This window comes from Nanorana parkeri, unplaced genomic scaffold (assembly GCF_000935625.1).
Source record: "Nanorana parkeri isolate BGI_ZX_2015 unplaced genomic scaffold, ASM93562v1 scaffold307, whole genome shotgun sequence".
In the NCBI taxonomy this organism is placed as follows: Eukaryota; Metazoa; Chordata; class Amphibia; order Anura; family Dicroglossidae; genus Nanorana; species Nanorana parkeri.
Window position 1 is genome coordinate 736,767 of NW_017306575.1, and position 26,860 is coordinate 763,626.

Here is a 26,860-nt window from a genome sequence, read left to right on the forward strand (position 1 = left end):
GGACTGAGGCTGGAGTCAGTGCATCAAGAGCCACCACACACAGACGGATCCTGGACATGGGCTTCAAATGTCGTATTCCTTTTGTGAAGCCACTCCTGAACAACAAACAACGTCAGAAGCGTCTTACCTGGGCTAAAGAAAAACAGACCTGGTCTGTTGCTCAGTGGTCCAAAGTCCTCTTTTCTGATGAGAGCAAATTTTGCATCTCATTTGGAAACCAAGGACCCAGAGTATGGAGGAAGAATGGAGAGGCACACACTGCAAGATGCTTGAAGTCCAGTGTGAAGTTTCCACAGTCTGTGTTGATTTGGGGAGCCATGTCATCTGCTGGTGTTGGTCCACTGTGCTTCATTAAGTCCAGGGTCAACGCAGCCGTCTACCAGGAGATTTTGGAGCACTTCATGCTTCCTTCCGCAGACGAGCTCTATGGGGATGCTGACTTCATTTTCCAGCAGGACTTGGCACCTGCCCACACTGCCAAAAGCACCAAAACCTGGTTCAATGACCGTGGGATTACTGTGCTTGATTGGCCAGCAAACTCGCCTGACCTGAACCCCATAGAGAATCTATGGGGCATTGCCAAGAGAAAGATGAGAGACATGAGACCGAACAATGCAGAAGAGCTGAAGGCTGCTATTGAAGCATCCTGGTCTTCCATAACACCTCAGCAGTGCCACAGGCTGATAGCTTCCATGCCACGCCGCATTGAGGCAGTAATTGCTGCAAAAGGGGCCCAAACCAAGTACTGAGTACATATGCATGCTTATACTTTTCAGAGGTCCGATATTGTTCCATGTACAATCCTTGTTTTATTGATTGCATGTAATATTCTAATTTTCTGAGATTGTGGATTTGGGGTTTTCATGAGTTGTAAGCCATAATCATCACAATTATGACAAATCACGGCTTGAACTATCTTGCTTTGCATGTCATGAGTCTATCTCATATATTAGTTTCACCTTTTAAGTTGCATTAGTGAAATAAATGAACTTTGCACGATATTCTAATTATTCGAGTTTCACCTGTATATCTCCACTAGCCTAAAGCACAAGACAGGAGGGATCTACTGTATGTTTTTATGCTTTGTACTATGCATTCTGACCCTACCATTTGAATGTTTCAGCAGAAATCTAAATTGCTTATATCAGGCAACATTTTTCCAATCTTCTATCGCTAACACAAGCCCACTGTAGCTTTATCTCCCTGTTCTTAGCTGGAAGGTGTAGAACACTGTGTGGCCTTCTGCTGCTGTAGTCCATTGTTTTCAATGTTCTATGGGGTTGATTTACTGAAGGCAAATAGGCTGTTCACTTTGCAAGGGAATTTTTCCTCTTAGTTTAATGAAGGATGTGAAGCTCTGCTGACTTCCATTATTCAATCAAATAGTAGAAAAAAATAGTTCTTTTATTTTCTTTGCATATAGTTGAGTATTCCTATGCAAAGTGAATTTTCCCTACATTCATTGAGCTCAGTTACCTTAGTTGGTAATGTTTCAATGTATTACTATGATCCTTTTTTAATGAAGTGTTATATACCATATTGCTTATTTGAAGCTTACATTTTATAGTCACTAGCACAGGGACATAAACCCATAAATTATCCATATTAATGAAAGGCCTATAACTTAGTGTGGGGAAACATGTCAGAATACAAAGCCTATGCTCCAGAGATAGGAAACACTAAACCTCTCTGTCTATGGTGGCTTGACGTTACTTGGTGTGAGTGACAGCTCAGGAAGCACCAGGACTGTCAGTAAAAAAAAGCTATTTCCTATTAGATAAGCATTTTATAGTACCAGCAAAAAATGATTGCACAATTCTATGCCATACCTCAGCCATGTGTTCAGAAGACATATCAAATAGGAACAGTGTAAAGGAAGGCAGCCATGTTAGCTTATTATACATGTCTTGAATGTTGTTCCTCTTTACAGTCGTGTGAAAAAGTAAGGACATCCATTGAATTTGTAGATTTTTTTTTGTTTTACCATTTTTGGACATTAAAGTAGATATTCACTCAGACAGTGCCTGACTGAAAAGGCAAGGACAATTAGATTTTTAAATCATTTATTCAACAAAAACACCAAACTATGTACTAGTGTACTGTGTAAAAAGTAAGTACACCCCTGGCCTCAGAAACTGGAAGCTTTAGCAGAAATAACTTCTTGAATGCATTTTGTGTAACTGCCCACCATTCTCTGTCATCTGAAAATTTTGACCACTCTTTCTTGCAAAACTCCTTCAGTTGTAAGATGTTGGTGGGATCCTTGCTTGAATTGCCTGTTTCAAATCCACGTTTCAATGGGATTCCACTTAGGGCTTTTATTAGGCTAGTCCATAGCCCTCCATTTCTTCTTTTTTCAACTAGTGTGCTTCACATCTTAAAAATAATGAAAGGTTCATTCCTGGTTCAAGTTCAACATTGGGCAGATGGCCTCACATTCTCATGAAGCATACTTTATTATGATGCAGAATTCCCAGTTGACATGATGACAGCAAGTTACCCATGCCCTTAAGAAGCAAAGCAACCCCAAACGATAACATTTCCACTACCATGCTTAAAAGTTGGTATGAGTTTCTTAAAGGCTGCCTTTATGACAAACATATCTACCATTACTATGGTCAAACAGCTCTATCTTTGATTTATTAGTGCACAGCACATTCCATGTTTTTGCCTATATGTTTAATTGCAAATTGTAATGTGGCTCTAATGGGGTTTTTTTGGACAGCAAATGCTTTTCCCTGGCAAACCTCCCATGCAGGTGAAAAAAGTGCAATCTCTCTCTGATTGTACATGCATGCACTTTGACACCAACTGTTGCAAGCATTACCTGCAATGAAATTGTGAGGTTCTTGGAGCCTTTTTTTTTGCATCAAATAATTAGCATTTTGGCAAAATTTGCTGGACTGGGCTGGCCAGTCCAGGCCAAATAAGCAGTCATTTGAAATATATGGCACATAGATTGTTTTCCTCAGTGGCATGACTGATTTCAAATAATTTGAGGATTTTATTAAATCCCTTGCCAAACTCATAGGCATTCGCAACCTTCTTTCTGAGAGCCTTGAAATCTTGGCATGATGACCCCACACACATCAGTAGTAAAGAGAACACCAGACCCAAGATATGGGTGGGTTTAAACAAGACAGGTTTCACCTACATGATCCCTAAGGAGGTTTGAATCCTTAGTACCTAACCTAGAACCCTTGATTGCAATTTCATGGATTTCAAGTTGTTCATTTAAATGATAAAGTACTCCATGTCAATTTAACGCGTTATGTGTTCAGGTTTATCATCTTTATTTGTAGACACTGTCTGAATGAAGATCTAAAATGTGCCTGTTTTAAAAAGGTCAACAGATTCCATGGGTTGTACTTCACCCTAATTTTTCACATGACTGTTGGCCCCGTAGTATAATGGTCAATCGTGACTTCTATCTCACTGACCCATAGACAGCCCTGGTAACACGTACAGCCTTTCCAGATAAGGTAGAAAACAAAAATCTACATAAACAAAATTCTGAACAGAGATCTAGTTCTATTGACCACAAAGCTTGATAATAAATCTGACTTTAACAAGGTGACCCAACACGTATGTTGATGTGTAAAACATTGAAATATTGTTACATATACAGTACAAAACTGAACTGAAAATACCTGCCAGTCAATAATCTTTCTTTCCTTGCTTACCTAAAGCATCCATCTTAAAGCAAGAAGCTTCTAAAATCGCTCAATATCATAATATTAAAAGTAAACTCATTTCTTTCAAATGGAACAGAAGCTAAATTGTAGCCCAGAGTATGACACCATTCAAAGTTCATACTTGTTTTCTGAAATAATATGTGTTCATTTTTATGGTTTGCTTGAAGCAAATAGCTCTTAGTGGAGTTCTTCTTTCAGAAAATTCATAACCACACGAAGGTCCAGCTGCTTCAGCTATGCTATGGTGTCCAAACATGTGAATTCCAGTGTGCACCTGAATATCCTCCTACAGCAATAGATGCAGTCATTGTCCATGAATGCAGACATCATTAGACCAGTAGAAAAATATTGCTGTGTAGTTTGGCATCTAATGATGCTGATGTAATAATACTAAGGACCTCAAATATTTTGAGGGTAAGTCCGATAACAGAGGATCCAATATTTGGCGGGTCACTATTACAGCAGGGATCTATGTTAAGACAAAGGTTCATTCCTGCTAGTTCACAGTGAAAGTTTCAGCAGTTCATCTGACCGCCGTATACACACCTAACTGCAGCAGTTGCCTCGGGCTCTTGAAATCGTATTTCTAGGCAGCTGGATTTTTTTTATGCCAGGGAGTTCATAAGCACTTACTAGTAACTATTTCTTTCCCATATAGACTTGAATCGTTATTGCACTGGACAATAAAATCAGCTAGTAAATGGCCAGAATAATAGTAAGTGAAAGCTTAGGGAAGGGAAACAAAGGTCATGGAGTAGATACACTCAGTGGACTATTAAACAGACTGTGTTAACAATAGTTTTTTTTTGCTGCATTTTTTGTGTGCAAAGTTTTACCTCGTTTTTCTCCAGTGTGACAAAAGAAGTAAGAATGTCAAAGTTGAGGGCAAAACTTGTATTAACCTTTGCACTGGGGCTACCCCTGCACTGCAAGGGTTAACTGCTTGCTTTTGTCTGGAGTCTAAAATAAAATAAAAAAACTTGTCCGAAATTTGGAGCTAGCCGTGCCCCCTCCAGCCTCCTCCTCCACTGCAGCGATGGCATGTCTCTCGGGCATCCTCACATACAATACACAGTGTATTGGATGTGATGACTTGAGGATCCTTAGATGCTGCAGCGGAGCAGAGTAACCTGGAATCTGCACAAAGGCCTTCCCCTTAAAAACATCTTAAAGCTAAGAAATATATATTTTTTTTTCCCAGTTTGCTGTGTGAATAGGAACACCTAGCAAACATCGAGTGGGGGTTTCTCAAATGTAACTGCAAAAGTGGAAACACACACACACACAAAAATGTTATTGGCATATTATCTTTCCAGATCAAATGTAATATCAGGTAAATACTGCATTATGGCCACTGGATGGAGCGGATGAGCATATGAAATAAGTATTTATTTAAAGTGCACAGGAAGTATAGCAGAGCTCTCACTGTTGAGGTATCCAAACCTATAAGAAGCAAGAGTCTGACTCAGCCCACCAGGATTAATTGATAACTAAAATATCTCTTTGGAGTGGACTGGCTCTTTAAGAGATTGCACATGGGTAAGTGGTGAATTCAGTGAAAAATGGCAATGATAGGTGGCAAAACAGATCTGGGAATGGGGCCCCTATGGTGTTCTCCAAAGTTCTCTAGCACTTATACTAACATTGCTTGACACATTTACATGCATACACAAATAATGCTATAGAACCTTAGTCATAGTATACACATTTAAGAAAAAAAGTATAAGTAGATTAAAGACCGGAAACCCCTCCAGTCAGTCATTTTCTATTTTATGCTAGGTCAGAGATTATTGCATAACTGGGCATGTAACTTATTCTGGGCTCGTATTAGCTGAATGCATTGTAATGTATTAAACGCCAACTTTCCCTTTTAATGGGAAAGCGTTACAGCCTCTTTTTGGCTTTTATTGCTGTCTGTTCCCCTCACTTCCTGAGAGGAAGTGATGAGACATCCCTCCAATGTGGACACAGACAAAAACAAAGCACTTTTTTAGCACTGTGTGGGAGGGTTAGAATTTCCAACAATGTTTTTATAGCTGCCTATGCCTTCTGGTCACATTTATGCCTGTGCTCCCCATTTCCTTTATTGGTGCCACAGGGTAGGAAGTAGGAAACGTCTCCCCAGCAGGGTCACAGACAGAAATTAGAACCTTGCAGGCATTTTTACTCTTCCCCACGTTATCTCGGGCTGCAATTAGGCTGTAAGATATATATTTTTTTTTAAAGTACAGAAATTCCAAAAATAATTTTATTTGAAGAATATCTAAATCCAAAACCAAAAATTGTATATACTGAATCTTTTCTGGGCCTTAGCTTTGATGCCAAAACCAAAAATTGTATATACTGAATCTTTTCTGGGCCTTAGCTGTGATGCTAAAACCAAAAATTGTATATACTGAATCTTTTCTGGGCCTTAGCTGTGATGCCAAAACCAAAAATTGTATATACTGAATCTTTTCTGGGCCTTAGATGTGATGCCAAAACCAAAAATTGTATATACTGAATCTTTTCTGGGCCTTAGATGTGATGCCTGCATTAGTTTTCTCTTTCCGATTTCTGTTCCTCTTTTTTCACCAGGTGATTCTGCCAGTAACACTCTTCTTGTCCTAGGTTGACCTCACTTACTGCACTTTACAGAGTTGTCATCCTGGCATGCTCTCCTGAATTGAACTACAGCACCGCCTCCTCTCCATTGCATATGGAGGAGGGTTTTTGTAGTTCCCAAAAGAGAGCTGGCAAAGCTTATAACACTGTTTAAAATATCAGTTCTGTCCTTGCAGAAAAAAAGAAAACGAATGCACAACATTTGAGGAATAATAAGCTGCAATATATTATGTTTTTGTGGTTGAGTTTAGATGTCTTTTAATAGGGAATGTTCACACAAATGTGTTAGTGGTAGACAGTTCTGCATGCTGCATTTATGGTGCACTAACCTGCATTTGTATCCAAACAAGTCAAATGAAACAGGAGCCTTCAGAAAGGCAACATGTCTAAAACACATCAACGTTACATTTGTTAATAGAGGTATTTTGGTGTCAACAACCCCCTTATGAGATCTAAGTGATACATTGCATTTGAATCCTCTGATAAAAAGTAAAAGTAATGATTTAAAATCAAATATATGTAATGTTACCTTATGACGACTTATAAATGTTTTTACTAAAAGGTAACGCTTAGCTTAGGCTGCACTTTGACCAATTACCGTGGTATGAGTTTAAAAAAAAAGCAAACAGAACTTGTTTCTATTCTTCAGTTTTATTAAACACATTAATAAAAATGACAATGAAATTATTAACAATTTCTTCTTTTTTTTCTCTTTGGCCAAGGTGAATGCAAACAACATTTGAATGTTAGTCTTCTAAAGCAACTTCTAGATTAACAGAGATTAAAAAAAAGAAACATATGTCAACATAAGTATTCTTTAACTCCTTAGAACTGACGTCTTATTTTGCTCAAGGGCCAGACTCCTGTTCCTGCTGAACTGAGCCAGTATATTGGATAGAACTGATATCAGTTCAGTAGGCACAAGAGGACGGGCCCATCATCTGTGCAGAACAGAAGAAAGTGGAAACGTTCCCGTAAAGCTTTAGTAACGTACCATGACCAATCAAACAGATCAAAGTGGCCTTGGAATCATTTAATTACACAATCTGGTGCCAGGTCGAATGCCCATGCATAGTGTAACCTAAATCCATCATATCCAGTTACCACATCAAGAACAAGAGCATTCATGGCATTTTTCTCTAGGTTATGCCTTTTCTCTAATCCCCGATTTTATGCTTAGGTTTGCCAGAGATCTACAGTGCTACACGATAGCATTCTCATTCTGTGCCCGAGCCGGCTCCATCTCTCCCTCTCTTCAGGTGCAGAACTTAGCCACTGTGAACAAAGAGGACATTAATCACTGTTCACCAATCAGCTAAGCTCTGCACCTTGCTAGAAAGGCCAGTGTCAGTCGCTTAGAGCACAGGCAGATATTCTGCCAGTAATGATTTGTAGTACTGCTCTGCTCTTCTCTTCTTCCTTTCTGTGCTTAGGCGTTTATGGTCCCAATTTGTGCAGAGAGCTGGTCTTTCCATTGCAGCTGCCAAGGACATGGTTGTGTGGTAATCCCTGGCAATGTGATTTTAATCTTAACTCACAAATCAGCATGCCAGGAACCCAAACAGCCACACCAATACAACAGAATGGCTGAGAACATGAAACAATTTCCTTTCATCGTCCGCGGCCAGAATTCCGAATACTTCAAACAAACTAGACTCTTAAGCGTTCATATATGTTTGCTGTTTTGCCAGTGTTGATAGCTGGGATGTGATCTGCACAATTTACAGGAAACTCAACATGAAAAAACATTTGTTGTTAACACAGAAATCCTAAAAAGAGAAAAAAGATTAGACATGTGTTCTGCAGTTTCATTCGGAGTTATATAGTTTTGGCAATACTAGTTACCTAGCAGGCCAGTACTGCCTACATAGCAACTCATCCTATATGTCAAACAGCTCCTGTACACTTAATACATGGAGTCTGACACCAATAAGGCTGGGGTCATTTCATTTTATCCTTCTTTAGAATTAGGATTTGTGTACCATTAATGTTGCATAGTATCTAGGTTTAGTGACTTTATACCCTACCCTAACCAGGGGTAGGCAACCTTGGCATTACAGCTGTTTTGAAAGTATAAAACCCATGATGCATTGCAAGACTGACAGCCACTAGTATGACTCCAAGAGGCAGAGGCATAATAGTAGTTGTAGCTTCACCACAGCTGGAGTGCTGAGGTTGCCTACCCCTGCCCCACACTCACTTCATTTTGATCTATGAATTCATTTTATTAAAGTGTATCTAAACCCAAAAACAAAAGATGTATATTTTACAGGTAAACAGTCCTTAGATGAGGTGGCTACAATAGTTTTCTTTTTTTCAATCTATTTTTCCTTTCATTTTGCCAGGTGATCCTGCAAATAACACATTCCCTGTCCCTGGGTGGCTACTTCTTCATTGCATCTATGGTTGTCACACATGCTGAACTTCAAAATCTCTGCCTCTATCCATCTTCACAACATGGACAGAAGGAAGATAACACTTTCAATTCAGCTCCCTGGGAGTGACAAGGACACTACATTTCTAGAAAGATAATCAATTATTCTCTGTACTTGCTGAAATTGTAACAAAGAAAGCTAATGAAGCCACCATATCTAACAACAGATACAATATATTAAAATTGTGTTGTTGGGTTTAGTTATCCTATAAGTGATGTGTTCAGTGAAAACTTTGATCATTCAGACTGAACAACAGCCTAATAATACAAGTTTCCATCACAGAAGCACAAGAGGAACGGTAATTAGTAGCAAATATATGCTGCACCACAGTCTACTGTGTTAACTGAAAGCAGATTTTTAAATATTTATTACCCAATGTTCTTTCTATGGCTTCTTCCCACCTTTTCATTGCTTCTGTCAATTCATGTGCTACTCAGCAAATAGAAAAATGGCACCATGGATAAAATAGAGATGTGTCAATAAGTTCATTTCGAAATAACTAACTAAAATTTTCTCATATATTTATCAACTATGCTGTCCAAAAAAGGTTAATGGCATTCACGATGTCAGTGGAGCTGAATGTGACAAGCTTTCGCTAACGGAAATCTTCCACTCAGAAAAACTGACTCCAACTCTGTCAGATGTATTATTTCATTAGCGAAGTATCTAAACTATGTAGCACTACAGAAAACCTTCATACCAAACCAAATTGAATATGTGTTCAACTTGCATGTGCAAACACCAGCAAGGTTACCTCTGGGTATTCAAATATTGTGTAAGTGAAGGCCAAATCTAGAGCTTCATCTCACACAGAGAATTACAAAACGAAGAACCCGATAACATGATAGCCATGACTGATTCTGAGGATTTCGGGATTTATCTCCTATGACATATGCATTGTTTAGTGTAATAAACCCTTTAAGCGAGAATAATTTTGTTAAATCTAATACGCAAATAGAAAACGTGTCTCGTGTGTTTAACTGGTGCTTTATTACAGTGCTTAGCTCACTGGGGCTTATTTACACCTATAGAAAGCGGATCCCATATGTCAATGAATGAAAAAACGTGATGTGTTGCTGTAGGCAACAAATCCAGTTTTGTTCATCTTTTCATGCTTTAACCCCATCTAGATGTTCTGCTTCTGAATCGTAACAAAGGAATCAAGACATTTAGATACACAGTGCATATTATAAAAGTTATTAAAATATATTTTTTATTGTTTTTATATCTAGTGCATAGATTAAAAATCCTGGAAAAGACATCACATACAGTCTTACTGGCTAGGTATAGCAATATTTCCTTTCTCCATCCATTAGAAACATACTACACAGCCTGCACTACTTCTACTCTAGTACAGAGGGATGACATGAATGTGCTGGAGGACAGGCTCCAAATATGGCCTTGTTCTAGTACGAGTAATCCGCCCATAGTACAGCTCTTAATCCTATTCAGTTTAACTTGCATTAACATGACCACACTGAAAGCTTGGTCATTTCATCACAGCACTGAACTATGGAAGTCAATCCATTAAAACAACATCTCTCGCACCACTTTTACACAGGATACATCCATTTGATCTCTGACAACAGCAAAACATCTGTGTGCAAGTTCTTGCTGTCTGGCATCCTCGTTCAACATTAATTCTCCATAGAGATACACACCCATGGCCTGTGGAGAAGAAAAGAACAAATAAACACTTGCATTGCGAGATGATCCTTTGCTCAAACGCAGCTCCCATCCCATTCACACCCCATTATTTCTTTATCCTTTATTACTCACTACTAGTGGTGACAAACTAGCCAATTTAGTGAAGCTTTCAACATTTCAAATGTTCCCTTGAATATGTCCAAAACATACTTTAACACAGTGCAACATATACTAAACTGATGACCGCACTATGTATTTGTGCTTTTTAATGTTATGTTATGGCATGTACGTGGTAATTAAAGCAGTGTGTAATTAACTGTAGTGTGCAATCTATGTATACCCAAACCTACACAACACAAATGAGGACATGTAAAGTACAGGTGAAACTCAAATAATTAGAATATCGTGCAAAGTTCATTTATTTCACTAATGCAACTTAAAAAGGTGAAACTAATATATGAGATAGACTCATTACATGCAAAGCAAGATAATTCAAGCCGTGATTTGTCATAATTGTGATGATTATGGCTTGCAGCTCATGAAAACCCCAAATCCACAATCTCAGAAAATGAGAATATTACATGCAATCAATAAAACAAGGATTGTACATAGAACAATATCGGACCTCTGAAAAGTACAAGCATGCATATGTACTCAGTACTTGGTTTGGGCCCCTTTTGCAGAACTTACTGCAATTACTTTTACACGATATTCTAATTATTCGAGTTTCACCTGTATATGTGCAGCCAAAAAGTTGTATTTAGTTAGGATAGAATAGGAAAGGAGACAAACACCTGCCTTGGTCTGGTTAGGTAAAATTACCCTCTCTATTTGTCTTGGTGAATATTGTTGGGAAATGTAAAAGTTTACAGTTGCCACGAGAACAAGCGGCAAGGATACATATTTTAATAGGGACACCTGTTCTGGTGTCAACCTTGTAAGAGAAGAATTACCCTCAATTTGTATAGATTTCTTCTGACTTCCTGTTGTGTGGGACAGGAAGTGAATCTCCCCAAAGAGACACTAACAGCTCAAATTAAACTGATGGGGGTGTTAGGTCTTCTCTATTCTATCCAAAACGAAATCATGGCTATATATACGTTTTATTCAAGCAGTACATTCAAACAGTCTACAAAACTTGTGAAATAAAATCAGTTATGGTTCAACATTTAAGTATTTAAAATTCAAGAAAATAATTTAGAACCATAAAATCACAAATTAAAGAAGTGTCAATAGACATCAGATGATCCTCACCTGAGGTGACTATCATGTGGCCTAAGGGCATCTTCTGTCCATTTAGCTACTCGGGGAAAAGGTTAGAATTTCCTGGCCGGTAGACTACTGATCCATCGAGATAAAGCTGGCATTAAGGGTCCATGCTGAGTTTATGGACAGCGCAAGCTGTGTGCCTGTCGCCGCTCCAAGACTGTTTGGCAGTTGGACTGTTTACTAATGTATGACTGCCATCTGATGTCTCTAACCACCTTAATATATCCATTATCAGACAAACTACAGATACAAGCTTACAATGTGTTTTGGTCAGTTTGGGACAAGTAGTTATGTAACAAAACCTGGCTTAGAGGTCAAACTGCCAGTATTGTTAATCACCTGGGGAGGACGTCCAAGAGAGTAAAAGTTGCATAATAGTTCTAAAAAAAACTGCATTTAATTGAAATAGCCGTGCATCAAAGTCTTTTATCGTGAACAATATTCAACAGATTTTCTAAGTTATTTCATGTCATTAAACTGTTAAATATCGTAAGACTTGTTATGTTCATTGTCTATGTGTGCACTATGGCTTCCTGCAGCTGGACTGGATTTGAATATGCCTCACAAGATGAAATAGTCTGGGAAACTCTAGTGCAAACATGCAATCTTGCCAATTAGCCTTTATGTTATGCACAGCAAAAACTAATTTTGTGAGATGAACTCAGCTCTAAGAGAACAAATCATACACACATTCAATGTTCTGCTTTAATATTATGTAAAAGGGTAGGCTGATTTCTACAGGAAAACATTCGTACCACCAATATGAATTGCCTCCGTATGTCCAATCTGAAGACACCTCTCCCCTCTAGAGATACATACAGTATACAGCAAAAAAGGGAATTGGGGTTTAATGAGATGTCATAGTCATTGCACAAGTAAAATCATAAATACATTTATTGTTACATAGTTTTACATGATAGCAGTATACCACCTTATGTGGATCTATCTGTCCCCAAACTTTTTTTACATAAATTGCAAGGCTATAGTCCGGTCATGCTGACTGGTGAAATTTTTGACTGACTGGTGAGACACTATCAAATTTTTCAAGCCCTGTATATATCTATACAGTATATATACAGTATATATATGAATTATGGTTATTAATTTTCTAGGGGCATATATAGGTAATATGGGGGCAATCATGTTTTTATGATCTGGTGAATATCTTTTATTCTGCTATCATGTGAATCTATGTTACAATACATTTATTTATGATTTCACTTGTGAAATGACTATGACATCTCATTAAACCCCAATTCCCTTTTTGCTGTACAGGAAAACATTTACTAAATGACAGGCCATTAGTTAACCTCAAGCAGTTATTTAATACTAGTGTATACCCAGTACCATCTAAGTAGAACACAGAAAAGAACCGTATACAGATCAGTCCAAATGATATAAAAACAATCTGAGATATCAGATAACTGCTCAGACCATTTTCAGTCAGATTGGAGGACAGTCTTAGGCATCTGGCTGACCCCCCAAAACCTAACAACTGACTTCTGGAGGGCACACCAAAATCTTTCCCTAGGAGATAAATGGAATTAGCACCATTCTATAGAAACAAACATGGCCAAACAGCAAGTTCATGTTTATATGTTTACAGCAGTGCCTGGGGGTGGTCAGATCATGACTGAACATGCAAGCACTCTCTGAGGTCTATGGGCAACCTAATCATTAACTTAAAAATATTCTGTCTGTGAAGATTCTCATTCATCCAGGTCATGGTATATCTGTAAAAAAATAAGTCAAGGCAACTGGACTTGTTGTATTTTTCTTGAAGACGTTTCACTGGGACCAGCTTTGTCAATTCAGAATGACTTGTACAAAAATTCTCTGTAATAACAGCTCCTAGCTCCAGTTATGCAAATGCAATAAATACCTGGTTGCAATTAACAGAATATGTGAATTGGAACACCATTCACCATATTTATTCCCAGATAATTTTTGTACAATTCATTCTGAATTGAGAAAGCTGGTCGGCTGACCAGTAAATGGTCTTCAAGAAAAATACAGCAAGTCCAGTTGACTTGACTTATTGTTTTTATAGATTTAACAACATTATGATCACATGAACATATGGGAACAATGGAAACAAAGCTATAAGCACAACAGCAAGTAACATGCATGCTAAACAGAGTGTGTATGAATGAATCCACATTGTAGGAAATACAGGCACGAGAGGAATTGTTTATAAAATGCTCCTTTGTGCCGTAATTGTGAATGTAGAACACCACTGGAAGTAGTGTCCTACTTTGAGTCATAAGGCAAAATGAGATCCTCAACTCTGCTATGCCCATTTAAGGTGCAATCTGAGATCATACTCTCACCTCCCCAAATGGCAATAATGTTCTTGATCCCATTCAACAATGCTAGACAAGAGCTTTTATAGCCTGTATAACTATGCCAACAACATTTTTCTCAGGCCCTTTATCCTGATTCTTGACTTGTGTAATTATCGTGCATGATAATAAATAACAAAAGAAAAAAAACTCATATAGCAGTGTCCCTCTGTGTAGAACCGGAAAGAACAGCCCGTTCATAACTGTTAAATGTAAAAGGAAGTGGCTGGCCTCTATCTTTTTCCTGACACATTTTTGCTTGCAAGTCTCCGGTCCTATGAATTGGTTAGAAATAAATTAAGGTAAGCCAAATAAATTAAATATGATTGGATTTCTGATGTCAGCTCCTGATTTAAGCCATAGGGCAAAACAAGGTACTCCACTCCAAGGTGGATCCACAATTCCATTCTCGTCAGTGAAGATACAGCCTGGGGCTAGAGTTTGAAAGTTGTGCTTAGTGACACATCAGTCCTTGTTTCATGCTTGAACTGCAGAAATATCAGCTGGAAGCTAATTGGCTGCTATGTTCAAGAAGAGATTTTTTCTACACCGCATGTTTCATACACAAGCCCCAATATTCTTACCTCTGTAAATGATGCTTCTCATTCATTACACTTTAACATAAATGTATTTTCTAGAAAGTTTTAGGGGTAAGAAATGACCGTAAAATGACAGGCTCCTTAGCAGGCTTCAAGTTGTGATGGAACTTAGTGAAGCCTACTGAAGTCCGCTATCACCTGGGTCCTGCTTAATGACTGCTTAGACTGTAATGGAAATCATTGAAATCTGACTGTACATTAAACTTTAGCTTGTATAAACAACAAAAACTGTAAATACTTACCTTTCCTAAGAAAAAGCTGGCTCCCTTCAGTGCTTCTCAAAAAGATTTTTGGTCAAATGATCTCTGCTGAAGGGGAGGATCAGCAAACCTGAATGTTACTCATCCTTTGCAACAACGATCACATTACCAGCTACTTGCGCCTTTGGCAATGTGTGTAGGCAACCATTAAAAGATTAAAAGATAAGGATTTCAGCCCTTCCACTACACTTTACTTATTTAACCCAGCAATGCAGTTAATACAGCTTATGTTAACATTTGTGTACATGTTTAATCTCATAAAGATGAATATCAGAAGCAATAAATGGATCTTTACATTTACATACCTGGTCCTGCAGTAGGAATATTTCCACATCCTTATAGGCTGCAGTATACTTATGTTTTATGACCAGCTCACACCATCTGTGCCGAACCTAAAAAAGAAATATTGATAAGTTAATGAACAACATTCATATCAAGACAATTAATATGTTCTGTACAATAAAGTAAACCTATCAAAAAGAAAAAAATATCAGTGAATGACATGGTAGATGGGAACAGGACAGGTAAATAAAGGGGCCTGCTTTACACAGGGGAGGCCGCTTTTTTCCACTGTTGACAATTGTTACTGGATTAGGTTTGCCCTCTTCTTTTCTGGAGGCAGCTCCAAACTTTTAGGCTGCCCTACATTTCAGTCTCAATGGCACTGGTAATCAGCACAAAACACGTAAGCAAATCTCCTAAACAGGGGAAAAGACACCCACAAAACCCCTTTACTGTGACCTGGCATGTGGGATACATGATAGTTACCATTGGTGACCTCTACTTCTTAAAAAAGGCTACCTGCCTGGCTGTCATATGGACCGTCTGGCTTTAATACTTTGCTAAGGGAACCAAGACAGGTGAGGATTGAAGGAGTTTGGTCTTCACGTTGACTTTTCTGATATGCACACTTGTTAGGGGCAGTGACTTTGAAGATACTAAAGCTAGACATCCAGTAATGTGGCCAAGAAACTAGCATTTTCAGCAATGCCAGCCTCTGTACCTTTTCAATATTTTCAGATGTATTTAAGAAAATTAAGTAGAAGTTACTACGAACAATATCCAGCATCTGCGTAAAATATCATAAGTTCATATATTATTATTATTATACAGGATTTATATAGCGCCAACAGTTTGCACAGCGCTTTACAATATAAGGAAGACATTACAATCACAATACAATTCAAGACAAGATGGTAAGGAGGGCCCTGCTCGTGAGGACTTACAATCTAAAAGATATATGCTACTCAAAAGAAGCCATGTTACCTATATACCATATAGTCTTTGACGCCCTTGGTTAATTACATATCTTGCTAGTTTTCTTTGTGATGAGCAGCTAATATAACCTCTGCAAAGAACAAACTAAAACTATACCTGTATAGTAGACCTGACCTCCTTTTATTCCCCGGCTGCCTTGATCCACTGCCAGAGTCAAGATAAGCCTGAGTACTGTAATGTGGGAAGAGGCCCACATTGGTGTAAGTTTGGACTTGGTGTTGCAAGTTCAAGCTAAAGCTGTTCATACACCAACAGAATTGAATGAAATTTTTTTTTCGAACATTCATTTGATTTCATAATATTTAATGGATGAAATCAATACAAACCTGCCGTGTAGGTTGTTTTCTTTAGGAAGCAGCCACAGCCTAAATAGAAAAGCCTGTCCTCTGCTAGAATGCTTTATCAAAGTACCCCAGTTATCTGTGTGAAAGCAGGGTCTCTCCGTAGAGGTCCAACATGCCTCCTACAGAGTCGGAGCTAGAGCTCGCCATACAGCAGGGAGCATGAGATCTGCTGACTGCAGAGTGATAGGTCTGCCCCAGCAAGGGTTGTGTCAGACCACTGCTTCCACAGGAGAGCAGTGGTCCCAGGTTGCCAGGAGCTGGGCGGGATGCCAGCCAGAATAAAAAACAGACCCCCCCCCAGTACTTTTTCCAGTGACAGGTGTTTTCCTGCAGGTGACAGGATGTTCACATGTGAAGAGGTGCCATTGAAAACAATAGACATCCTCTGTTCGAGCTTTGAAGTGCTTAGCCTGTTCAGCTACAAAAAGCCTAGGTGTGAATGGGGACTTCATATACGTTGGGAACATCTTGTGCCTGTGTAAAGTGCATAAGGATGCTTTAGTGAACATACTCTGTGGTCATTTAATTTGTGATTGGTGCCCTGTGCTTGTATATAGTGTTGTGAACACAATAATAATAATAATAATAATGTCTGCCTAGTCAGTACCAAAGTGTGTCTAGAATAATAGTTTTCTTTTCAGTATCTATACTGGTGTAATATAGAGTAGATTTCGGTACATTTACAGAAACAAATAAAAAGGTAATGTCTTGTAGACATTATACTTGTTTGTAAATGATTTTACAGTATAAATACAATTCAGCTCGCTATGTTTTCTTCCATAGATTGTCCCTTTGGCATTTCACAATACCTTTAGCTTAAAAATGGCTACTTTTTATACTAAAATAGTTTTTAATAAAGTAAATGAAGTATTCAACAAAGTTACAGAGAATCACATGTTTGTATATTCAACTGAAATTGACATACAATAAAGAGATTTAATTCCAGACCGCATGTATATCTTCATGTAACTATAGGAGAATGAGCGTGTATGTGAGTGGACTGAACCACAGACAAAATGACTGATTATCAAAAGTTAGGGGAGAAGGGATTTCCTAACCCAACATGTGGAAGTCTCATTTTTCAACACATTGCTACAATTCAGTTGCACCCTTTCGAAATGTGCCAATGGCTAGTTCTGCCATCTGAGAAACACCGAAAAAACTGGAGCATATAACACACATAGATGCCAAGCTGGAAATCCTCAGACCTGAAACATTAAACAATTCTGCCATGACACTGCATTTTCTAAGCCACAGACATGATTTTGTATGTAGCAAAAGGCTGAATCATTGCGTTAGCCAATATGCTATGTTTAAAGTAAATAGTGCAAGTCATTAATCTTACATAAAGCACTGCAGAGACAGTTGTGAAGGATAAACAAGATTAAGTAAGCATCTCATACAAACAGAACGTCAACCTCCGAGATATTTCTTTAACGTATACCGGCTGCTTAGCCCAGTTCTTTCATTTATCAAGACTGAACCTCAGGCCATCTTTTCATGTACCTGTATTTGATTAGAGATGCATTGTGGAGTTATGAAGACAGCAGAACTCAGCAGCTTCATATTAACAGGAGTAAGCTATGTGACTCATGTAGCTCAGCTAACATCCTAATTAAATTGATTAATGAGTGATGAATAGTCAGAGCTGCTTTGGTGGATTATTTTCTGTTTTCTCTTTTTTCTGAATTATTTCTCGCTTTAGAGAATGAAGTCAACTGCGTTATTACCGGTAATTATTTCCAACAGAGTCCTTGCCACATTGTTATTAAATAACCAACCCAATACTAACTCAACGTAGCTTTGTTCCTATACTTTTGCTCTAGGCCACATTACAAGTACTGCAAGGCCATCGGGTGACTCTTGTCTGTGGCCTGAAGAGTTAAATACTTTTGCTTTCTTGTACATGTAAGAATGCTGAGTACCTTAAGTGCAGCTTCTAAACTAAGACTGAAATGCTCAAATAATATAGAATACCACTCCTCTATGAGAGTAAATATGCCAAACACATCATTTTAGATCTACAGCTTTTAAAGTCTATCAATAACCAATATCACTCTCTGCTTTGTAGAATCAAGAGTCCAAACATGCCGCACTACACAGGATCTTGTCCGGAAATAAAAGTCTTTATGGAGCAATAAACACACTGTCCATATCTCCCCTCCTCGATCCTCAACCTCCAATACATTTCATCATTAGGCTTAATCATAGACAGTTGTGTTTACTGCTCCTTAAATAAAGACTTTTATTTTCCGGACAAGATCCTGTGGAGTGCGGCATGTTTGGACTCCTGATTGTTTGAGGTGGAGATGCACTAGTTGCCTGCACCTGGGACGCAGATGTAGTCGGAAGCTGGGATTGGAATTTGAATGGTGTCATGCTTTTTTTGGATCATTTTGCCTCTCTACATGGTGGTGGTCAAATGTAACTTTTCTGTAGTCAAAGAAGTTAGAGTGTCAGTCCATCCAAACCTGATATTTATATATATATATAGATATATATATCTATCTATAGAACTTTGCACGATATTCTAATTATTCGAGTTTCACCTGTATGAACCATGGTGGGCTTCTATTATAATTTGGATATTCCAGCAGTGAGATTCCCCTACCATAATTCCTGAACATATTCCCCTTCACATTTTTCTTTTTTAGCACAACCTGTGGTATTCTACATTAAATAAAATAAACAGAGTGGGAACAGAATGGCCCAACAGGTATATAGAGCCAGGAACTCAACTGCAGATACCTCACCAATAAAGTCATTGCGAAATAAAAGCAATTGGCAGGTGGGTTAACTGCCCAGCATCTACCAAAAACTGATGTATCCCTTTTGGGTGAACTGTCCCCCTTTAAAGGTTATTCGCCACCATAGAATTACTTCACCATAAACATAATCTTAGTTCTTTGTATTCTGTTACTGAATAGCCTGAAGGTGATTGTACAACAAATTTATTTAACACATCAGGTCCAGTGTTCGCTGCGTTTATTTCTGCAACTAGCATATATCCACCAACAGGTACAAATACTGAGGATAATTCACTAAAGAAACAGGGACTGTTCACTTTGAAAAGTAAATATTCACTTGTGAACGTTCACTTAACCATGTGAATAAGGTGAAGCTTTGTTTACTTTACATACCCAATCATGTGTGAGGCAAATCAAAAGTTTTTCTGCATGCACAACTGGATACATGATGTACACACAACTGTACCTAATTCACCAAGCTATGTGAACATTCACTCTAAGTGAACAGGCTCTAATCCTTTAGTAAATCACCCCATTGCAGTATATTATCTTAAGGGGCATCAGGCAGTGTAAAACACACTTGGTATTATACTGCCAACAAGGAAATGGACATAAAAAGAGTGAACATAGGATGCTACAAAAAGTACATTTTAAAATTGGACTAGAGGGAAACAGCTAAAACCAGTTAAAATACATGTATGTGAACTGTTCTTCCTGCCAAAGGATTTGTAATTCTATGCAGCCAGTCTTTCGATTCAGATATCACTACCAAGCAGCACTGACAAAATGCAATGTTTTGCTTATGGTGGTGGCTGGGGGCTAGGTGGGACGTGGCACAAAACTAGAGCAATAGTAGGTAACATACCTCAGCACTCCAGCTGTGCTGAAACTAATAATCCCATCATGCCTCTGCCTCTGGGAGTCATGCCTGGGACTGTTAGAGTTTTGAAATGCCTCCTGGGACTTCCACAATAGCTGGAGTGTCCAGGTTACCTATCCCTAATCTAGGCAGCTGGGATGTTAAAAGAAACCTAAGGGCCAATGTTGACGGGTTTCAGTGGGTAAATGAAGCATGCTTTTGACATCAGTTAAAAAGATGTCAATTCGTTGCAAGGTGTATTTGACTTGCAGTTGACCTGCTTCTGACCTGCTTCAAGCTGCATAAACTTGTATGCGCAAAGAAACCCATACAAGTGAACAAAAATCTGTAAAAAGAAATAAAAATATACTTGTTTGTTTCAGTCCTTTAACCTGAACATAAAGAAAGAACAAATTGTGATACATTGAAGCGAGTCCTGGTTTGATTTGCAATGTTAAGTTGGTGGGATTTATATGTTTCCTGCCATCCCTATTTACATAACATCACCACGCTGAATAGAAATTCAGTGCAGGTCTCCTCACTATTTACTGGCTGCAGAGAGTAATGCGCTTGAAGTGGTGAGCAAAAGTTTCAGGTTACAGGCCATGGTCTGTACAGAATTGATCCTACTCATTCAGTAGTCCCTGCATTGGAATTGATCCTACTCATTCAGTAGTCCCTGCATTGGAATTGATCCTACTCATTCAGTAGTCCCTACATTGTTCTTTGATATTACACTCTTCAAAGAGCTATTTTCTATTCCATACTTTACAACAAGTAAAATCGTCTTACTCTGCTTTAGCAGGGGAAAAACTTTCCTTCTCCTGATGCCAACATCTATCTCCTGCCATACACAATAATATAAATGCACCTAGCATACATAAAATCTCTTTCACGCATTCCCTTTCCCCTCGAGCTCCCACAATTTAAATTCAGTGCCCTTAAGACCCATATTGAAAATTCAGATGTGAAAACAAGATCTTAAGAAATGTCCCTATGTTTTTATTAGATGACTTTTCATTACAGGAGTGGCTTTGCGTATAAAATGGTGAATGACATCATCTGAAAAAACACAGGAAATGAAAGCACTATTAAAATATACATTTTGATGTTCTTATCCTTCCAAAATGCACGAGAGCCATAAACCAGTCATGTAGCAAGACACATAGTATTACTATATAAATGGAGACCAATTATTTTCCAAGTTAGAAAGAAAAAGATTTGTTTAGAAATAGTCTTTCCATCTGGAAGATGGAAATGCAGTCGTCTTGCTACCACATATACTTAGAATGACTGCTGAGTAATACTCCATATCTGCCTGCCGTGTGCAGTGTGATACAGACATAAAAGTGCTGATCAGTCTTATATTCCTGGTATACTATATACTGGTATGGGCCCACCAAAAGGGGAGGGGGGGGGAGTAGCTGCTAAATGTTATCATAGCTTGTACCAGTCTTATGACATGCTATTAATAACATAACAACGATGCATTCCTATACAGATTTTGTTTCTGTTAGCAACCTACAACCCAGACTAACAAAGAAAAAATAGCTATCCTAGCCTATGCTGCAGAAAGTGGGCCAGTAAGGGAAAAAGTCAAGTGATGACCCACAGAATGAACAACTACAAGTCTGGTGCGGAACATCTGCACCCATTTACATTCCACCAGAAAACGTGATTTAAAAAATCCTCGCTAACCATTAAAATAGAAGAACTGCGGGAATTTAAAACACTTACCCCTGCAGTGGGCCTACCCCCGCTCTGCAAGGTTTAAGTGCTTATTTTGTCCAGGGGGTTCAAATAAAGCACATATACTCATCTGATCTGCGGTAACATGTGGCTACTAGACCGGTCCTCGCAGCTTCTTCTCTCCTGGGTTCTGGCACTCTAAAGACTGCTGACGTCCTCATGTCTAATGCAGGTCCATTGACTTGCATTAGATGTGAGGATGCTGATGGGATTTCCATCGCCAGAGCAGAGGGGTGAGAGGTGAGTGAGTTGTCACCCTTGGACAGGAAGTGTGTTATTGGCAGTCACCAGCTGAAAATAAAGGAAGAAAAGCCTGAAAAAAAACCTAATGCAGCCATCACACTAAGAACAGGTAATCTGCAATATATATAAATGTTTGTTCTTGAATTTAGATACACTATAAGTGTACTTTCACAAGCATTTAATATAAGTAACAGAAGTTGACTGGGTATCAGCCTCATGCAATCTCTGGTACAGCAAAGTTCAGACTAGGGCAGAGAGAAGCAGCACAAAGAGCCAATCAGTTGTACTGCATTGCTCATTCATGAGGAAAAATATAAGCGTATCAGTCTGTTGCTTTCCTTTCACTGTCTAATCACTGATTACAGACAAGGAGAAGACCTAGTTGTATCGTAAAATAATTAAAACTCAGTCTCCATCTAATTCTAGAACCCTGCAAAAAAACATAACCTTCCAATATAAGGCACCATCAATAACCTTGATTAAAATCAGGCATGATCAGGTCTTTACATGAAAAGTCCTGAAACAACCTGCTCTGTAAAGTTGCAGTGTACTAGTTTCCTCTAGTACCCCCAGAGAGGCCTCCGGAACATGCAGACAGCCGGAAGGCGAGATTACTGGCAGGCAAAAGGTTAAGCAGAACAACCAGGTGCCAGCTATAAAGGGCAGTGCAATTAGTTTGGCCTTATTCTATGCTGCAGACCTACTGGTTACATCATACATAATTCCTGCGCTGTTATCAGACAGTGCACTGCTACTGAGCGGATGTATGTTGCAGAAATTAGGCCTTCAGTTAACATAAGCTATTTCCTCTATACCAGCCTTGATGGGCTGTCGAGAAGTGATGAGTGTCCCCTCCGTCAGCAGCTGGAAGGTTTCATTAAAGTAAACAATAAGCTGGCAGCTTTCAATTCAGAAATGTACAATCTAGTGCAACTGTGGGAAGTACTATATACTAAACTGCTACCTTGCCTTAAAGTGTTTTTAAACCCTAAGAATGGATTACCCTAATTTAGTGTCTTTTGTGCTATTAAATGTACCATTGAAAGTATTTTGTAATATTCTGGAAAAAAAAATAAGATTTTCGTAATTGCCTTAAAATATCAGTCAGAAGTCCCAGGGTGAAGGTGTAGGAGCCTACATAATTCCGGATTACCTACACTGGGGGTACCAAAATCCATAAAAAAAAACAAAAGACAGATCCCTGGATAGGATATAAAAGCTGCAGGAGAACCTGAGCATTCAAACTGAAGGGTAAGTTTGCAAAAGACCTCAGGGAATAAACCAACCCACTTGGGAAAAGTGGGGCTAAGGTTCAAACAGAAAGCTTATGGCTACAAAATCTGCAGCCACATGGGAGAAATACTGTATTTTGATTGCCTATGAGATAATGTAGCTGTGCCAGCCATAGACCAAGATCCTTCTGTCACCAACAGATCTCCCATAGTGAAGTGGGTGTCCAGAATAGAGCTGCAGCTAACGATTATTTTCAAAATCGATTAGTTAGCCGATTATTAAGTTCAATGATAACCAGTAGGTTTAGGCATGCCACTGTTACAGGGTATCACAAACAAAGATGCCTTTCCTGAAAAGATAAGTCAATACGATGTTGTTTACACATACAAGCTACATCCCAAGTATGTGGCCACAGTGCCCTGGGCATATGGACAGGTTTAGCTGCCATACAAGGCACTAACTTAGAAGCTTCGAGGTGGCCAGCCCAGTAGAAGTGAACGGCTTCGTGTATACGTGTAAGAAGCTGAAAAACTTGAGGATTGAGAATACACAAATTAAATTCGCCACATGAAGAGATTGTAACAGGGCTCTGGACCTGTAAAGTGCTCTGCAGCCAACAACCAGTACACTAGGTGTCTGAGGAGCACCAAAAGCAATGCCTAGTGCCCATGGATCACTATATAGGCCCCGAAATCTTTGGTCCAGCGGGATCGGACTACGGCATACAAGGAAGCACCAAGAGTTAGCAGATTCAGACAACTGCTGTGTAGAGGCCAGCTCAAACAGCTTAATAAGTCGTGATCAAAGGGGAAAAAAAAGCACCAAAAATGTTGATAAAAGAGAAGAAATAGTAAAAATATAGATAGAAGTTTCCACAGCACAGCTGAGGAGAAAGTGTCCAACCTCCTAGGACACTAGAAAAAAAACGGAGAAATGGTTAGGGGCAGGATTATAGTGGGTTGACCTTCAACGTCTTTTTTCTGTTTGCCAGTATCCACCTCTTAAATGCAGCAACATAACCCACATGTCTATGATTTACTATATGCAATGCACGATAAAGAAATACCTTTTGCTCCTGCCAGAAACCCGGTGACATTGTAACTTCCTGTGCACTACTCCTTTGCTACACTACAATCGCACCAGTTTACCTCTGTGAACTACATAACACCTCACCTATGTTATGGAGAGAAAAAGATGGTTGGTTCTATTCCAGTTCAGGAGCAAGCAGCCTAGGGTGACAACACCACTCCTCCATTAATGAAGTATGTATTAATGAAGCGTGTAACTGGCAGGATAACTAGGGGAAAATAAAGGACAAAAAAAAAGAAAACTAACGCAGCCACCACATCCAATATATGGTAATCTGCTATATTACTTTTTTGTTTTTGGGTTTAGATAAACTTAAGGTGTACACAGAAACCAATGATACATACAAGGTTTAGATACACTTCAAGGTGTACACAGAAACCAATGATACATACGAGCTGTAATAGAGCAATTTCATGTAATTGTGTACTGCATGCAATCTTTGCACGTTTACACGTAAATGATCTTTTCTTATATTCTCAGCACTATATTATATACAAGAAAACTGCAACTGAATGCAATTGTGACTCAAGTAAAGCCAATCCAGTAACCAGCAGGATCTCTTTTTTTTTTAGGAGCCAACTCTATAGAAAACCTCAAAAGTTAGGCACCAGCTGTAATTTTCTAGGAAGCATTGGATACCTGGCTCCTGGGATATACTTTATACTGTATATGTCCAAGGGGTTGCAGCACTTCAAAGGTTTCCTTTACATTGTAACAGTGTCAGGTAAAAGTATCTGCCCTTCCTCGGGCAGGAAAACATCTAGTTACAAAGTAACAAAAAGTCCAATTTAAACAAACAGGAACCAGAGATATACAAATACACATCATAAGCAAATAACAAATCAGTATCTGTATAGTCAATCGATAATGAGAAAGCAATTGCCCTCCTCAGGGACATATAACAGACCACACAGAGGTGAATTTACTAAAACTGGAGCAGACAGAATCTGGAGCAGTTGTGCACAGTAACCTATCAGTCTCTCTCTTCAGCTTGTTCAGTTAAAGAAGAACTCTGGACATACATATTCTTAACCCTTGCAGTGAGGCACTGCAAGATTAAAGTGCTCATTTTTGTCAAGGCCCTAGACTCTAGGGACAAAAGTATACTAACCTGAACAGATGGCTGCCAGACCGGTCCCTGCAGCCTCTCTCCCACTCCGCCCTGGCGGTCTAAGGTCCTGAGTCATCATGTCCTATACAGTGTATGAGGACGCCAAGGGACATTCCATCGCTGGAGTGAGGGTTTGTTCACACCAACCAGTGTGTTCATCGCCCAGTCCTGTGACATGAATGCACTGGATCACATAAGCAAAGCCATAATTAAAACCTCACAGCGTTCTGGGGAGGAAGGGGGCGTGGTGGTGCCATTAATTTCAATGGAACCGTAGACACTCGCCTGACCACAATGCGATCGCCAGCACTGGAACGCATGGTACAGCAATGCTCTCCGTTCCAGTGCGGTGTAATCGTAAAAAATTGTGCATGCACTATTTTTTGTGACACCACTGAAATGGAAGACATTGTGGTACCGCGTGTTCCAGTGCTGGCGATTGCACTCCAGACGGGAGGCGGGTCTGCGGTGCCACTGAAATGAATGGCACCACCACGCCCCCTTCCGCCCCAGAATACGGTCAGGCTTTGTTTCTGCAATCCAGTGCTTTTATGCCACAGGATGCTGCGATGAACACACTGAATGATGTGAACAGGCCCTATAAGAGGAGACAGACAGGAGGGATCCATCTAATGGCCACCCAGCTGCAAAGTTCTGGTAGTATATCTTTGTTATTTTAGTCCCTAGACAAAAACAAGCACTTAACCCTTGCAGAGCAGGGGTAGCCCCACTGATTGAGTTAGGAATATGTATGCCCCACGTTCCATTTTTAAGCTTTGAAAATGAAAGCTAGAAGATGATTGGTTGCTATTCACAGCTGCTCCAGATTTTGTCTGCTCCAGTCTAGGCAAATTCCCCTCACATTGAATTCAAAAACTTTTTTTTATTTCATCGGAGACCTAAATTCAAAATGTATAGATAGTGAGTGTATATATATCAACATTCCTTCCTCACGACTAAAGATTAGAAATATGAAAGACAGTGTAGGTGTATCGGACACATTCAAGTTGTCCCACGTGTCTTTTTCATCACAGAGGGTGCAAGATTAAAAAAGAAAAACACAAAAAAATAATTATATCAGTGGTGTTTTGCATGAATCACATACCTCCAGAATAATGTACATGAAATGCAAAAACAAATTTTACAGAAACAAATGAAGATCAAACCCTAGGTGTGCAGTGCATCCAAATGGCAGATCTCCTGTTAATAGGAATATGGTCCATGACCACGAATTTAGCAAATTCAAAATCTTGGGCTACAGGTAATGAAATATATATATATATATATACATATGTATATATATATACATATGTATATATATATATACATATACATATATATACATACATACATATA

The 26,860-nt window shown here is 39.0% G+C and overlaps 1 protein-coding gene across 1 annotated transcript in view; it reads right to left on the reverse strand.

Annotated features, from left to right (window-relative positions):
- Positions 1–9,989: 9,989 nt before the first annotated feature.
- Positions 9,990–26,860, reverse strand: part of CUNH9orf3 (chromosome unknown C9orf3 homolog) — a 303,413-nt gene continuing 286,542 nt past the window's right edge. Inside the window, exons 15-16 of the mRNA XM_018557867.1 lie at positions 15,157–15,243; positions 9,990–10,402 (exon numbers count right to left, since the gene is read on the reverse strand). Coding sequence (XP_018413369.1) covers positions 10,262–10,402; positions 15,157–15,243 — 228 coding nt within the window. The 3' untranslated portion in view covers positions 9,990–10,261. The remainder of the gene's footprint in view (positions 10,403–15,156; positions 15,244–26,860) is intronic.